Here is a 14,251-nt window from a genome sequence, read left to right on the forward strand (position 1 = left end):
GGAGATGTTATCTTGGGTCTTCCAGCGTTACTGAGGAGCAGTCCACTGTAGATAGACATGATCACTGTAACACTCCTTCCCTTGTGGGTAACCTGTCCTTTTTCACTTTGGGTGCTTTTAAGAGCTGCTCTTTGTTTCGGTATGCTGCAGTGTCCCTACACTGTGTGCTTATTTTATTTGAATTTATCCTCGTTAGGATTTGGTATGGTCCTGAATTGGAGGATACATGTATTTCATTAATTCTGGGAAATTCCCTGCCATTATCTTTTCAAATGATGTTCTACTTCGTTTTCTATCTTCCCTGTTTCTGGAATGCTAATTGGAGGTATGTTGAACTGCCTTATTCTGTTCTCCTTGCTCGTTATTGTCATTCTTTTTTAATGTTTTTCTGAGTAATGTCCTCAGATCTATGTTCCAGGTTGTTAATTCTTTTTCTCGCTGTGTCTAATTTGCTATTAATCTCAACCATTGGGTTTTTAACTTTATTGGCTAGAATGTTTATTTCTAAATGTTTTATTTGGTTCTTTTTCCAGTCTGCTTTGTATTTTTTGATAGTATCTAATTCTTTCTCATGTTTCCAATTCCTTGTTCAAGTCAATAATTATTTTAAATACAACTGTATAATAGTTTTTATTTGATAGTTCAATTATCTGTAGTTCTAGGGTATCTAAGCCCATTGAATCGATCCTGGTAGATTGTTTCCTCTTATATGTTATAATTTTGGATTTTGAGGTCCTCTTTAGCAAGGCATTATCTTTGGGAATTCTCTGTGGTCTGGGTTAAGATCATCTTTTCAGAGATTTTTCAGCTTGGGACCACTGTTTATTTTTATGAATTGGCCGGTAGTTCCTGAGTAATATGAAATTCAAATCTCAAATCCACTTGGGGGCAGGCCCTTGGTTACAAATTCTTAGGAAAGACATTTTTTTATACCTTGGGCTTAGGCTAAGACAGACAACCTTCCTTGACATATTTTGTCAGTATTCTACCTTTTCTCTGAGGATTGAGGTATGGTTCCCAGTCCCAACCTCCCTGTGTCTCTTAGGTCTAAGGTTTCATCTCTGAGTGGCCATTAAAACCCAGTCGCTTCATGACTATGATCAGCTTTACCCCCTGCCTCCTGTGGCTGCTTTGCTTGTTACTATACCTGAGTTCTCTCAATTTGGGCTTCCGGGGGGTAATTTCTTCTGAAAGCTGTGCATTTCAGCTGTGCATTTAAAGTGTATTTGTTATGGGTTTTTTTTTTTAATTCATTTCTAAATTTCTTTTATAGAGTGAGAGTTTTTGTTTGTTTGTTCTGGTGAAGAAGATTGGCCCTGAGCTACAATCTGTTGCCAATCTTCCCCTTTTTGCTTGAGGAAGATTGTTGAGCTGACATCTATGCCAATCTTTCTCAACTTTTTATATGGGACGCCACCATAGTGTGGCTGATGAGTGGTGTGTAGGTCCACACCCAGATCCAAAGCCATGAACCCTGGGCTGTCGAAGCAGAGCATGCAAACTTAACCACTGCACCACCCGGCCAGCCCCTATAGTGAGAGTTTTTAAATCATCTTTTCTATTTATTGCCAGAAATTAAAGTTAACAACTCTTTTAAGAAGTTTGTTTTGGAAGGTACAGGAAAATGTTTCAAAGTTCACACTAGAAGCAAGACCAGAATTTCTGGTGGAGAATAAGCCAGTATCTTCCAGATCCAGTGATCTCAGACCCGCTTTGAGGAAAACTTACTTTAACAGCCACAGAGAAGAAGCCACCATTTGTTATGCTAAAAGGCCTGGGACTCTGGAGGGCAGAGATAGACGCAGCTGCACTATTGACTTGCTGTATGACCTTGGGCAAGTCCTTCAGCCTCTCTGGGCCTCAGTGTCCTCATCAGCAAGCTGAGGCCATTGGGTTAGGTTTCCTCTAGGGTTCCTGCTTTAAATTTCAGTGGTTGTGACCTTCTTCCAGCTGCATGTCTGTGCCAGCTGCTTGGCCCAGCTCCTTGGAACCTCCACTCCTCCCAGGATGTGCAGCCCCACATTCAGCTCCTCCCTTTCCTTCACTGTGGACATTGACCACGCTTACCCTCATACTCACCTCTCTGTGAAGAACTGTGCCCATCTAACACAGAGGCCTGGCTGGGGGATGAAGGGAGGGAAGGGAGAGAAGGTCTTATCTCAAAGGGTCCTGGATGGAAGTGGGTGGGAACCGAGGTGTTTAGACTCCTAGCCCTGGATGTGGGCTGCTGGACTACACTACTCCTCACAGCTAGTGGAGTAGAAGGAAGGAGGTGATGTGTGTGATGGGGAGAGGTTCTCCTTTGTGGATGTGCCCAGTGGCTGGAAACGGGGGACCTGGGGACATGGGAAGGGCCATGGAGGTAAATGGCACCCATGTGGTACTCGTAATCCAAAAACTGCCTTAAGATTGCTAGTATGTCCTGCTCCTTCCCAAACCCCTGAGAATTGTGTCCAGAAATTTACAGCTTGGATAGCTGGAGCCAAGAAGTCACTGGATTTGTCTCATTTTAGTGCAAGGGCAGGGTTGTGTAGTCAGCTTCTGGAGGCACCAGCAAGTCAGCCTTGCCACAGCTCCAACATGTGAGAATCTGCCAGGGCTGAAATTTTCCTTTAAGAAGAGCCCAGGCTGGTGATGGAATAGGAGAATGGTGACCTGCATTTTATTTTGCATTTTTTTAATTTAAATTTTTAATTGTGGTAAAAAAACATAAAATCTATCATCTTAGCCATTTTTAAGTGTCTAGTTCAGTACTGTTAAAAGTATTTTCACATTGTTGTGCAACAGAGCTCCAGAACTGTTCCATCTTGCAAAACTGAAACTCTATACCCAATTAAACAACTCCCCATTTCCTCCTCCCACCAGCCGCTGGTAACCACCATTCTACTTTCTGTCTCTATGACTGACTGCTTTAGACACGTCATATAAGTGAAGTCATACAGTATTTGTCTTTTTGTGGCTGGCTTGTTTCACTTAGCATAATGGCCTCAAGGTTTATTTACATTGTAGCATGTGACAGAGTTTTCTTCCTTTTTAAGGCTAAATAATATTCCATTGTATGTATAGACCACGTCTGGTTTATCCGTTCATCCATCCACAGACACTGGTTGCTTCCACCTCTTGGCTGTTGTGAACAGGGCCGCTGTGAACATGGTGGACGGATATCTCTTCAGGACCCTGCTTTCAATTCTCTTGGAGATATATCCAGAAGTGGAATTACTGGATCATATGTTAGTTCTGTGTTTAATTTTTTGAGGAACCTCCATACTGTTTTCCATAGTGGTTATACCATTTTACATTCCTACCAACAGTGCACAATATTTTGCCTCCATTTTGCCCTTTCTTTCTTCTTTTTAAAGATTGGCACTTGAGCTAACATCTGTTGCCAATCTTCTTTTTTTTTCTTCTTCTCCCAAAGCCCCCCAGTACATAGTTGTATATTCTAGTTGCAGATCCTTCTGGTTGTGGCATGTGGGATGCCTCCTCAGCATGGCTTGATGAGCAGTGCTAGGTCCCTGCCCAGGATCCAAACCGGCGAAACCCCAGGCTGCTGAAGTGGAGCAGGCGAACTTAACCACTCGGCCACGGGCAGCCCCCATTTGGCCCCTTCTTGGTTTAATGCCAGAACATCCACTGGCACTTGGTCCTTATCTCCTGCTTCTCAGCTCCTTCTGGGCTCTTAGAGCTACAGTCAGAGAGTGCCTCGGTCGTGTGCTTATTTGACAGGGTGGGGAGCCGAGACATACAGTGGGGCGATGCCCTGCCCTGGATCCCAGGCCCCCTGATCCTCCGAGACCTTTCACTGCCCTCTCCATCCCCGGAATCCCTGGACTTTTCCCTCCAAGCCCCTGTGCTGTGAGTGGCCAGGAGGAGAGGAACAGCTGGTTCTAGAGCTTTGCACTCCCTGGGATGCCCGTGTCCCATGGTCCACGGTTCTTCCACCAATGACGTGGTTTCTGCCCAAACAGGTCCAACGGGCGCTCCTCCAAGCGGAGCCTTGGAGGGCAAGGCCGGCACCATTACCTCCAACGAGTGGAGCTCTCCTAACTCCCCCGAGGGGAGCAACGTCTCTGGGGGCAGTCAGGCGTTGGACAAGCCCATCGACAATGACGCAGAGGGCGTGTGGAGCCCGGACATTGAGCAGAGCTTCCAGGAGGCCCTGGCCATCTACCCGCCCTGCGGCCGGCGCAAGATCATCTTGTCAGACGAGGGCAAGATGTATGGTAAGGAGTCTGTTGGGGCTGGGCAGCAGGCCCCTGAACCCATGATCCAGCCCTGGAAATAGAGCCTAGACATGGGGCTAGGTGCAGTAACCTCAGTTCCCTCCAAGGAACGGAGGAGAAATGACCTCTTGGGACTTCTACCAGGTGGACACTACTTTCTTCTGTCCTTGGTTCCCAAGGGATGGGAGGGCATCTGAGGAGAGGCCTTTCAGTGGGTGTGGAGAATGGGGAAAAGCTGTGGTAGTTGGGCAGGGGTGGAACATCCCGCAGAGCAGACTGGGAAAATCCCACAAGTCATCCCCAGGGAAATGCCTGATCTTCTCCGGGCTTCCACCTTGGCTGTGAAGGGTGGGTAGGGAGGTAGTCTCTGGACTCTCCTTTACTCATTCATCTTCTGTGAGCCAGCTGTGGGTGGGGCAGGTCCAGCCCCTGCTCGCAGGTCGGTACACACATGACTGGCAGGCTGGAGAGCGTCCTGGGAGAGAGTCAAGCAGAGGCAGTTATCCCTCTCAGGAAAGGTTCCCTCCGGGAAGAGTGATCAGAAAGGCTGATCTTCCCGAGTAGCTGAGGATGCAGAATGTCATGGAAGCAGTGTGTGCAGCAGCCCTGTGGGAAGGGCCAAGCAGTCTGCTTGGAGCTGGTTGGCTTTTGGGTAGAAGAGGAGGTATCTGGAAAAGTAAAACTAAACTGAAAACTGGACAGCTGTTGGAAGGACAAGTCAGGCCTCCACTCCCATTGAAAGTCCCCTGGGATCTGCAGCTTGCAACACTTGGTCCTGGGCAGGTGCTGAAAGGGTCTCTAACTGGCTGGAGTCGCTGACAACAGAGGGCCCCGCCCTGGCTTCCAACAAGATGCCCCAGCCAATTGCCCACCCCCAGGGTTTCCTCTCCAGTTCTCTCTCCCCATCTAACACTGGCATCCCTCCCGCCAGCACAGATGCTGTGTCAGCTGTTTAAAGGACACTGTGTGAGGGGCTTGTGGGGGCTGACTGTATTCATTTCCTAGGCTGCTGTAACAAATTACCCCACACAGGGTGGCGTAAAACAGCAGAAATTTATTCTCTCCCAGTTCAGAGGGCTGGGAGTCTGAAATCCAGGTGTCGGCAGGCTGGATCCTTCTGGACGCTCTGAGGACGGGTCTGCTCCAGCCTCTCTCCTGGTTTCTGGTGGCTCTGGTGGTGCTTGGTGCTCCCTGCCTTGTGGCTGTGTAACTCCAGTCTTTGACTGTTGTCACGTGGCCTTCCTTCTTGTGTGTTTCTGTGTGTCCTCTCTTCTTACAGGGACACCAGTCTTTGGGTTTAGAGCCCACGTTAATCCAGGATGACCTCATTTTAGCTAATTACATCTGTAAAGACCCTGTTTCCAAATAAGGTCACATTCTGAGGTTCTGGGTCAATAGGAATTTTAGGAGGGACATTTTTCAACTCAGTTCAACTGAATAAACTCAAACCCAGTTTATCGCTGGCCCAGGGAGTAGTCGGGCTCTCACGGCCCCTCCTTGTGCTTTTTCCTTTACCTACAACCTTCCCTACAGGCCAAAGTGATTCCTGCGCTTTCTTCAGCTTGTTGGGGAAGCAAGGTCCTTTCAAGGTGGACCCCGGTCTACTCCTCATGACCAGTTAGAACTGCTCATCTCTCCTTTTTGGTGCCCCCTCTGTGGCTTTGCTTGGTTCCCACAGAGTCTCTCTTGTTTCTGTGGGCACCCATGCCCTGGGTCGGCCCTCCTTACTGCCCCTGCTCTGACCACCTCCTGCTCGAATGGTTTGGCCCCCAGAGAAGCTTCCTGGAGGAGACAGCTGATGTGCGGGGAGCACCTCTTGGGTGCCAGGTGTGGGACTGGGTGCTTTAGACAGGTCATCCCCAAGGAGCTGGTGAGGACGCTGAGCCTCTGGGACCCCAGGCTCTTTCCACTGCTTTGGTGGAGCGTGGGATGGGTATTGAGCATGAGAGAGGGGTGAGGGTGGGAAGGGACCAGGGTGTGCAGGGGACAGCTTCTTTAGGAGTGTTGCTTAGCTGGAGAGCTTTCAGGGTCCCTGGCTGGGAAGCTGTGATGTGTGCCCAGGACACAACAGGACATGCCTGTGTGCAAAGGCGCTCAGCAAACGGGGAGAGCTGAGGTGCTGCCGGTGTCTGCGAAGGCCTGTAGAGATGGCCGGAGGGGCAGTATCAGCTGACTCCCTTTTATTGGAGTGCCACCGTGGACCAAACTTGGGATGCCGAGTTGTTTCTTTTTGTGTGTGTGGTAAAATATATAATGTAAATTTTATGATTTTAACCATTTTTTAAGTTTGGGTTCGGTGACATAAAGTACACTCACATTGTTGTTCCACCATCCATCCCCAGAACGTTTTCATCTTCCTACACTGAAACTCTGTGCCCGTTAGACACTGACTCCCTATTTCCTCCTCCCCCAGCCCCTGACAACCACCATTCTTCTTTCTGTCTTTGTGGGTATGACTGCTCTTGGTACCTTATGTAAGTGGAATCACACAGTATTTGTCTTTCTGTGACTGGCTGATGTCACTTAGCGCAATGTCCTCAAGGTTCCTCCATGTGTAGCGTGTGTCAGAATTCCCTTCCTTTTTAGACTGGATTACGTTCCGTCATGTGGATGGACCACATTTTGCTTATCCATTCACCCGTCGATGGACATTTGGGTGGATGCTTAGTTTTATTTAGTCCTTGTAGGTGGATATTTCTATCCCCGCTTCACATATAAAGGTACTGGGTTAAGAGACTTACATTTGGTCACCAGATGATTGTGAGTGAGCTGGGGTTTGGGAACTGCGAGGGTGCAGACTTCAGCAGGCCTTGGGTGGGAATTCTGTTTGGCAGGAGGGGAGCTGTTGGTGGGAGGGGGAAGCAGCATGAAAATGGTGTTTGACAAACTATTCTGGCCTGTTGGTGTTCCGTTTGTGGCTCTCCTTCCCCTTTGCGTAGACACTGGGAGGGAGCAGGGTGGGGGACCACACAGAGGACTCAGGAGGAAGAGAGAAGAGAGGGGCCAAGGCCAGGAACCTCTTAATTGTGAGCTCCCAGTGGTCTTTGACATCCATTATCTCATCAGTCTTTTCAAGGGAGGGGAGGGAGGAATTATGACCTCTGCCTGCAGATGCGCAGAGAAGCCAAGAGCTTCTCCCAGAGTCTCTCAGGCAGTCAGTGGGAGAGCTGGGGCTAGAACCCAGTTCTCCAGCTTCCAAGCACAGTGCTCCCCCATCACCCTGAATGGCCTTTGTGAGCTCTGTGAAGCCAGCCCCGCCTGCTCACCGCCTTCCCCCTGCCCCGCCTTCTGCTTGGCCCGGGCTCCAGGTGGGTCAGGCTCTGGGCAGGGGGACTGGAGGCTGCTCCGTGGTATCTGATGACTCGCCCAGCCCCCACAGCACCTGTCCTCCACGAGTACAGATCCTGCTGGGATCCAGACGCTGCCTTATCCCCATCTCTTCTTACCAGGCACGGGGTCTGAGCCAAGGCAGGACCACGCAGGGAGTTGATGGAGGGGCTCTCAGCAGAGCTGACCTGCCCAGCTGGGAGGTATATATAGCTCTGACCTCAGCCCGTGTGTGGGATGGGCCCCCAGGGAGGCAGAGGAAGAGGGACAAGCTGCCAAGCTGACTCAGACCTCGTCTCACTCTGGCTACTCTGCTCTGTCTTCTCATCTTCCCTCGGGGACCCACTCTTGCCATCCTCCTGAGCTCCAGCCCCATCCTGAGCTCCCCCAGAGCCCTGATCTTTACGGTCCCCCACTTCCCAGCATCCAGGGGCCATCAGTTGTTTGCCAGGTGGGCCAGCCCAGCGGGGCACAGAGTGGGAGCTGAGAACAAGCAGGTGGGTAGCAGGCCTCAGGAGGGAGGAAGAGCAAACTGACTCCATGGTGCCCATTGGAGGATTCTCGCCCTGGAGACTCTGAGGACAGAGATTAGGCCTGCTCCCAGCCCGGCTCCTGTCCCGACCCTCCCCAAGCAGGACGCACACTGAGGGCCAGGCAGACATGCAGATGACATGCAGAGCCGCAGGGCAGATTAGCGCCTGTTATTTCTGAGCGAGCCTCCCATGCTCGTGGACTGGCTCCTGAGCCAGGGCTGCTGGCCCTCTCCTGCTCACGACTGCTTTCATTTTTGCCCCGTCACTGTGTGACCCTCGCCCTGGCACTGCCACGCTGGTCACTCTGACCTGCTTTGGCCAGCCTGGCCTCTGGCCCCGTGGGCAGGTGGTGGGGAGGTGAGCGTGGGACAGCTTCTCTCCCTCGTCTGCCCGCGCATGCTCTGCCATTGCTGCTACTCATAGCTCAGCCCCGCCGAGGCTGGCTTCTTTCTCCTCGGCCTGCCAGATGGCTGGAGGCCCTGCCTTCCTCTGCGTTCCTTCCTTTCTGCCCGGTGTGCCTCCCGCCCTCTGGAGGTTGCTCCTGAATCTCCCAAGTCATCTGCCTCTTTTCTCTCACCGTGTCTCTCTGCTTCTCCTCTCCCTGCTTTCTCCTTTGTCTCATGGGGTGGCTTGTGGCCTAGGCTGCCCGTTCCCGTGAGCAGTCAGGCAGTCTGACCAAGGGCCCACTGCTCGGCACCAGGCCCAGGCAGAGGGCTGTGGTCTCCATTCTCTATCATGTCGTGCTCTAAGGGCAGAAGCCGGAGAAACGTCTTCGGAAAGTAAACTAACTAATGGCACTTACGTTCTTCGCAGCCAGCAAACGAGAGGGCCAGATTCTCTTGGAAGTTTTCTGGAAGGAAGTGGAGCTTGAGCTGGGTGGAGGAGGGAGGTGCTCAGTCAAGGAGAAAGAGAGAGCACTGGCCTAGAGGCAGGACTCTGCATGGTGGTTTGGGGGACTCCAGTGGGGGTCTGGGCAAGGCATTTCAGTAACGGGCTGTCGGGGGTGAAGGGATCCTCCTGTTGGATGAGTCATACAGCTGCTGGGAGGCAGAGTAGGGACTGGACCCGGGTCGGGCCTCTTGTCACTGAGGTGGTGGGACAGAGGTCAGGGAGCCTCATGCGAGGTCCTCCTGCCCCCTGCCTCCTCACCAGGTTCCCTGGATCCTCTGCTGCCCTTTGCTTTCTTGCCTTGTGGTTTCCAGCTCCTTCCTCGCTTCCGGAGGCCTGAGGCAAGGTTCCCGTCCACTGTCAGTCCCAGCAGCCGGTGTGACCTTGGGCATGCTGTTGAACATTTCTCAGCTTCAGTTTCTTCTTTGGCTAAAGGGGGATGATAATAGTATTAATACCCTTTTTTTGGTTTTGGTTATATTTATTTTATTTTGGTAAAACATTACATAAAATTTATCATTTTAACCATTTTTAAGCATACAGTTCAGTGGCATTAAATACAATTACATTGTTGTGGTGTCATCACTATCTGTGTCCAAGAACGTTTTCATCCTCCCAGACAGAAACTCCATATCCATTAAACAGGAACTCCCCATTCCCTCCTACCCCGAGCCCCTGGTAACCTCTATTCTATTTTCTGTCTCTGAATTTGCCTGTTTTAGATGCTTCATATAAGTGGAATCGTACAATATTTGTCCTTTTGTATCTGGCTTATTTCACTTAGCATAATGTCTTCAAGGTTCATCGTGTGATAGTATGTGTCAGAACTCCTTTCTTTTTTATAACTGAATAATAGTCCATTGTATGGATATACCACATTTTGTTTACCCATTTGTCTATTGATGGATACTTGGGTGTTTCCACCTTTTGGCTATTGTGGATAGCTGCAATGAACATGCGTGTACAGGGATTTTAGTCCCTACTTTCAATTCTTTTGGGTATATACCTAGAGATGGAATTGCTGGATCATATGGTAATTCTATATTTAACTTTCTTTTTTTTTTTGAGCAAGGTTAGCCCTGAGCTAACATCCACTGCCAATCCTCCTCTTTTTTGCTGAGGAAGACTGGCCCTGAGCTAACATCTGTGCCCATCTTCCTCTACTTTATATGTGAGATGCCTGCCACAGCATGGCTTGAAAAGTGGTGCATAGGTCCACACCTGGGATCTGAACCCATGAACCCCAGGCCGCTGAAGCAGAGTGCACAAGCTTAACCACTGTGACACCAGGTCGGCCCTATATTTAACATGTTGAAGAACCATCAAACTGTCTCCCACTGTGGCCGCACCATTTTGTACTCTACCAGCAGTGCACGAGGGCTCTAGTTTCTTCACATTCTTGCCAACACTTGTTATTTTTCATTATTTTATTTTATTTTTTAGTGTTATAACATTTTTCTTTTTTTTTCAATTATTTTATTGAGATCATATTAGTTTATAACTGTGTAATTTCAGGTGTACATTATTATATATCTGTTTCTGTATAGACTGCATTGTGCTTACCACCAATAGTCTAGTTTTTATACATCACCATACATGCATTGCCCTTTACACCTTTTATCCACCCCCGACCCCCTTCCCCTCTGGTAACCATAATCTGTTCCCTTTATCCGCGTGTTGATTATCTTCCACATATGAGTGAAATTGTATGGTGTTTATCTTTCTCTGTCTGGCTTATTTCTCTTAACATAATACCCTCAGGGTTCATACATGTTGTTGCAAATGGGACAATTTTGTCTTTTTTATGGCTGACTAGTATTCCATTGTGTATATATACACCATATCTTCTGTATCCAGTCATCAGTTGATGGGCACTTAGGTTGCTTCCATGTCTTGGCTTTTGTGAATAGTGCTGCAATGAACATAGGAGTGCATAGATCTCTTTGAATTGTTGATTTCATGTTCTTTGGATACATACCTGGTAGTAGGATAGCTGGGTCATATGTTATCTCTATTTTTGGTTTTTTGAGAAATGTCCGTACTATTTTCCATAGTGGCTGCACCAGTTTGCATTCCCATCACCAGTGGTTCCCTTTTCTCCACACCCTCTCCAACACTTGTTATTGCTTGTCTTGTTGATTATAGCCATTCTGACAGGTGTGAGGTGATATCTCGTAGTTTTCCTTTGCATTTCCTTATAATTAGTGATGTCAAACATCCTTTCATGTGTCTGTTGGCCATCAGTATACCTTCTTTGGAAAAATGCCTGTTCAGATCCTCTGCCCATTGTTCGGTGGGCTTTGACTTAGTCGTGGTAGCTCATGGTTTTGATTTGCATTTCTCTAATGATGCTGAGCGTCGTTCCGAGTGCTTGTTGGAAGAAGATGCTACCTTTTAGTGTTGCTGCAGGGATGAGAGCACAGAAGAGGTGCCCAGGGAACAGCACTGGAGTGTAGAGCTGAGTGACACGTGCTCCCTGCTCTCAAGGAGCTCACGTTTTAGTGAGGGAGTAAGACAAGGGCTCAAATGACTTTAGCCAAGGACCATGAGAGAGGCACAGAGGCCTGGAGGCAGGAGCAGGCACACCCACCGGGTGGGATCGCTTCTTGGGGCGGTGGCCTGGAAGACTGGATGGGATTTCACCAGAAGCCTCAGAGCCCTCCAGGGACAGCAGTGGTGATGGCTGGATGTCAGGCCTAATCACTGCCTTCTGGGCTTCAGGCAGAAGTTTCTTCTCCACAAATAGCTGCCTCCTCCAGCTGCAGGTGTTTATAGCTCCCGCTGATCCCTGCACACAGAGGGGCCAGGCCATCAGGACTAGGGCTGGCTGTGGAGGACAGTGGCCTCCTCCCTTGGGCCCCAGCCTGCAGGGTTAAATGGCAAGCTTGCAGTAAGGGCTCACTCCCAGGAGAGGCCTCTGGTGGACCAAAGGCCCACATGTGCAGATCTGCCTCCTTTTGGGTAGGGAGGCTCGTGCCCTCTGGTTCTCAGCCGTTTCCAATTTTGGAAATTAATAGTGTTACTTATCACAGGGCCTTACTAATGATATTAACAATAAATCTGACTTTACGGACTTTCTGCTAAGTGGCAAGTGCTTTACTGACTTTATGTCGTTTAATGTGCTTATGGCCCAGCTGGAGGCTGGTGCAAAGAGGGGAGTCAGTCCAGAGAGGGGAGATGAGCTACAGAAATGGCAGGAGTTTGCAGATGGGCTAACAGTTTTAGTAGTCATGTGTGACTGAGGAGAAGCCTGCGGTGGCTGGCAGGTGTGCGTGCTGCTGGGGGTGGGGTCGGGGAAAGCAATGGTGGCCCTGGGTGGAGCCTGCATCGGGAATGCCCCTCTTCAGTCTGTGGGTAGGCCGAGGCTCCCCTTTCTCCCTTGGCCCGTTCTTCTCCCAGTCTTTGCCCATTGCGGGGTGGGGCCGTGGCTGTGAGCCGTGTGAGCTGGGGGCGGCTGGACACATGTCCTCTGACAGATGGGCCACAGTCTGGTGGGGGGCGTCCTTTCCAGCCCCACCCAGGCCCTCTCTGGGGTTGGCCAAGGCCACCTGCCACACTGCAATGCCCAGCTGCCTGCCTGGCCTCCACCGAGGTCCGGGCTGGCCTCCTGTTTCCCCGGCATGTGATCTCAAGCACGGAGGGGAGAAGGCCCGGGTGGGGTTATGCGGCTGGTGGCAGAGCTGGGACAAGGATACAGTTCTCTCGCCCCAGTGACTCTCTGGATTTTCTGCTGCTTTCTTTCTGCTGCTGCTCTTTCTTTGCTGGCCTTCACTGTGGCTTCGGGCTCTGCCTCTGAGTGCACACTTCCTACTTCTCTCTGCTTCCACCCTGACTCGCTGGGCCTTCTGATGTCTGCATCACCCAGGGCACCTTGGCTTCCAGGGTTCTGGGTACAACTGTGCATGGGAGAGTGAAAACAGGTGGGCACGCTCTTGGGTGCAAGTGGTCAGCTCTCCCTCCAGGACCTGGGGCAGGGCAAGGGATAGTCAGACATCATGAAGGGCTTCCTTCATGCAGAGAACCGGGGGGACCGATTCGGAGGGGAGGAGCAGAATGGTGTCTTGCAGAGGAAACTGAAAGGGGAGAGCATCCATGGGAAAAAGCAGCCCCTGTGTAATAGTCGTGAAGCCTTAGAAACAGGTGTTCTCGTGGCACCTGGATGCTAACAACCTGTGACTGAATAAATCACCTCTCCTCTCTGGGCCTCAGTTTCTTCTTTTTTAGGCTAGACAGGACCTCTAGGGTCACCTGGTCCAGCCCCTGCTTCTGAGCGAGATGGCCCTCAGTCCTACGTTAAATAGGAGTAATGCTGTGCACTAGTTAAGAGATATGCTCTGGAACCAGACCCCATGGGTTTGGATCCCAGCCACGTGCTGCCTTGTGACCCTGAACAGGTTTCTGTACCTCTCTGCCTTGTTTCCCTGTCTGTGGAGTGGAGATGTCAGCGCCCGCCGCAGGGTGCGAATAGAGCTGGCACAGCATTCATTCTCTGCTTGCACAGGTACCTGGCACATGAAAGTGCCCAACAAATGTTCATTATTGTTCCTGTTATTACAAGAGTGAAAGGAACTACAACAGTTCTCTGTGTGTATATAAAGCCTGGATTAGATGCCAGCTGGCCTGGAGGCAGTAGGATGGCTGGGTTAACCCCTGGAGGACCTCTGGTGGCAGGAAGGTAGTTCTTTGGTCCCTCTTGGCTCAGCACACCCACAGAAACCCAGCACTTCACTCCCACCCAGAGGGAATTCTCAACTCCTGGCATTACCTCTGACAAGCAGAATGAAGCTGATGGAATAACGGTCTGAGATGAGCCAGCAAGAGAGAGGAGGATGCAGCTCCAGAGAAAGGGAGAGGAAGATGCACAATGTGAAAAAATACAAAGACAGCCAAGCCAGCCTTAGACCCCTCGGTGTGGCTCCCGTGGCCCCCAGTGCTGGGCCTCTTGCCCAGGGCCAACATGGCCTGTTTGGTAGCAAAGCTCCTGAACCCTGTAGTGGAGGGTAGGGGTAGCTGTCTTCATGACAACTTCAAGATGGGGGCTCTGTCTTCATGACTTGGGGCTCCTTGCATAGGAAGCAGGTCATCTGTGATGTCTCGAATAAGGGTCTCAGCCAGTGGTGGGCAGGGGCCTCCTCAGCTGCTGCTTAACGTGTGCTGCAGAGGAAGTGCTGGGAGCTGGGAAGCTGCTGGTCCAGGAGTGGGGTTCCCATTAGCTGAGCATCTTTTCTGTGCCAGACACCATGCCACTTGCAAGTGGCTGAGCCGGGACTCAAACCCGGG

At 50.5% G+C, this 14,251-nt stretch overlaps 1 protein-coding gene across 6 annotated transcripts in view; it reads left to right on the top strand.

Moving 5' to 3' along the window:
- TEAD4 (TEA domain transcription factor 4) overlaps positions 1 to 14,251 on the top strand; it is a 66,548-nt gene that overhangs the window by 20,910 nt on the left and 31,387 nt on the right. For 4 of the 6 annotated variants that reach the window (XM_070620501.1, XM_070620504.1, XM_070620503.1 and 1 more), the window contains one exon: positions 3,969 to 4,223. In XM_070620501.1, coding sequence (XP_070476602.1) covers positions 4,217 to 4,223 — 7 coding nt within the window. In that variant the 5' untranslated portion in view covers positions 3,969 to 4,216. Of the gene's footprint in view, positions 1 to 3,968; positions 4,224 to 7,376; positions 7,754 to 14,251 lie in introns of those variants that run through there. The other 2 variants (XM_070620505.1, XM_070620506.1) reach the window with 2 other exon arrangements.

The sequence above is a fragment of the Equus przewalskii genome, chromosome 5, assembly GCF_037783145.1.
Source record: "Equus przewalskii isolate Varuska chromosome 5, EquPr2, whole genome shotgun sequence".
Lineage (NCBI taxonomy): Eukaryota > Metazoa > Chordata > Mammalia > Perissodactyla > Equidae > Equus > Equus przewalskii.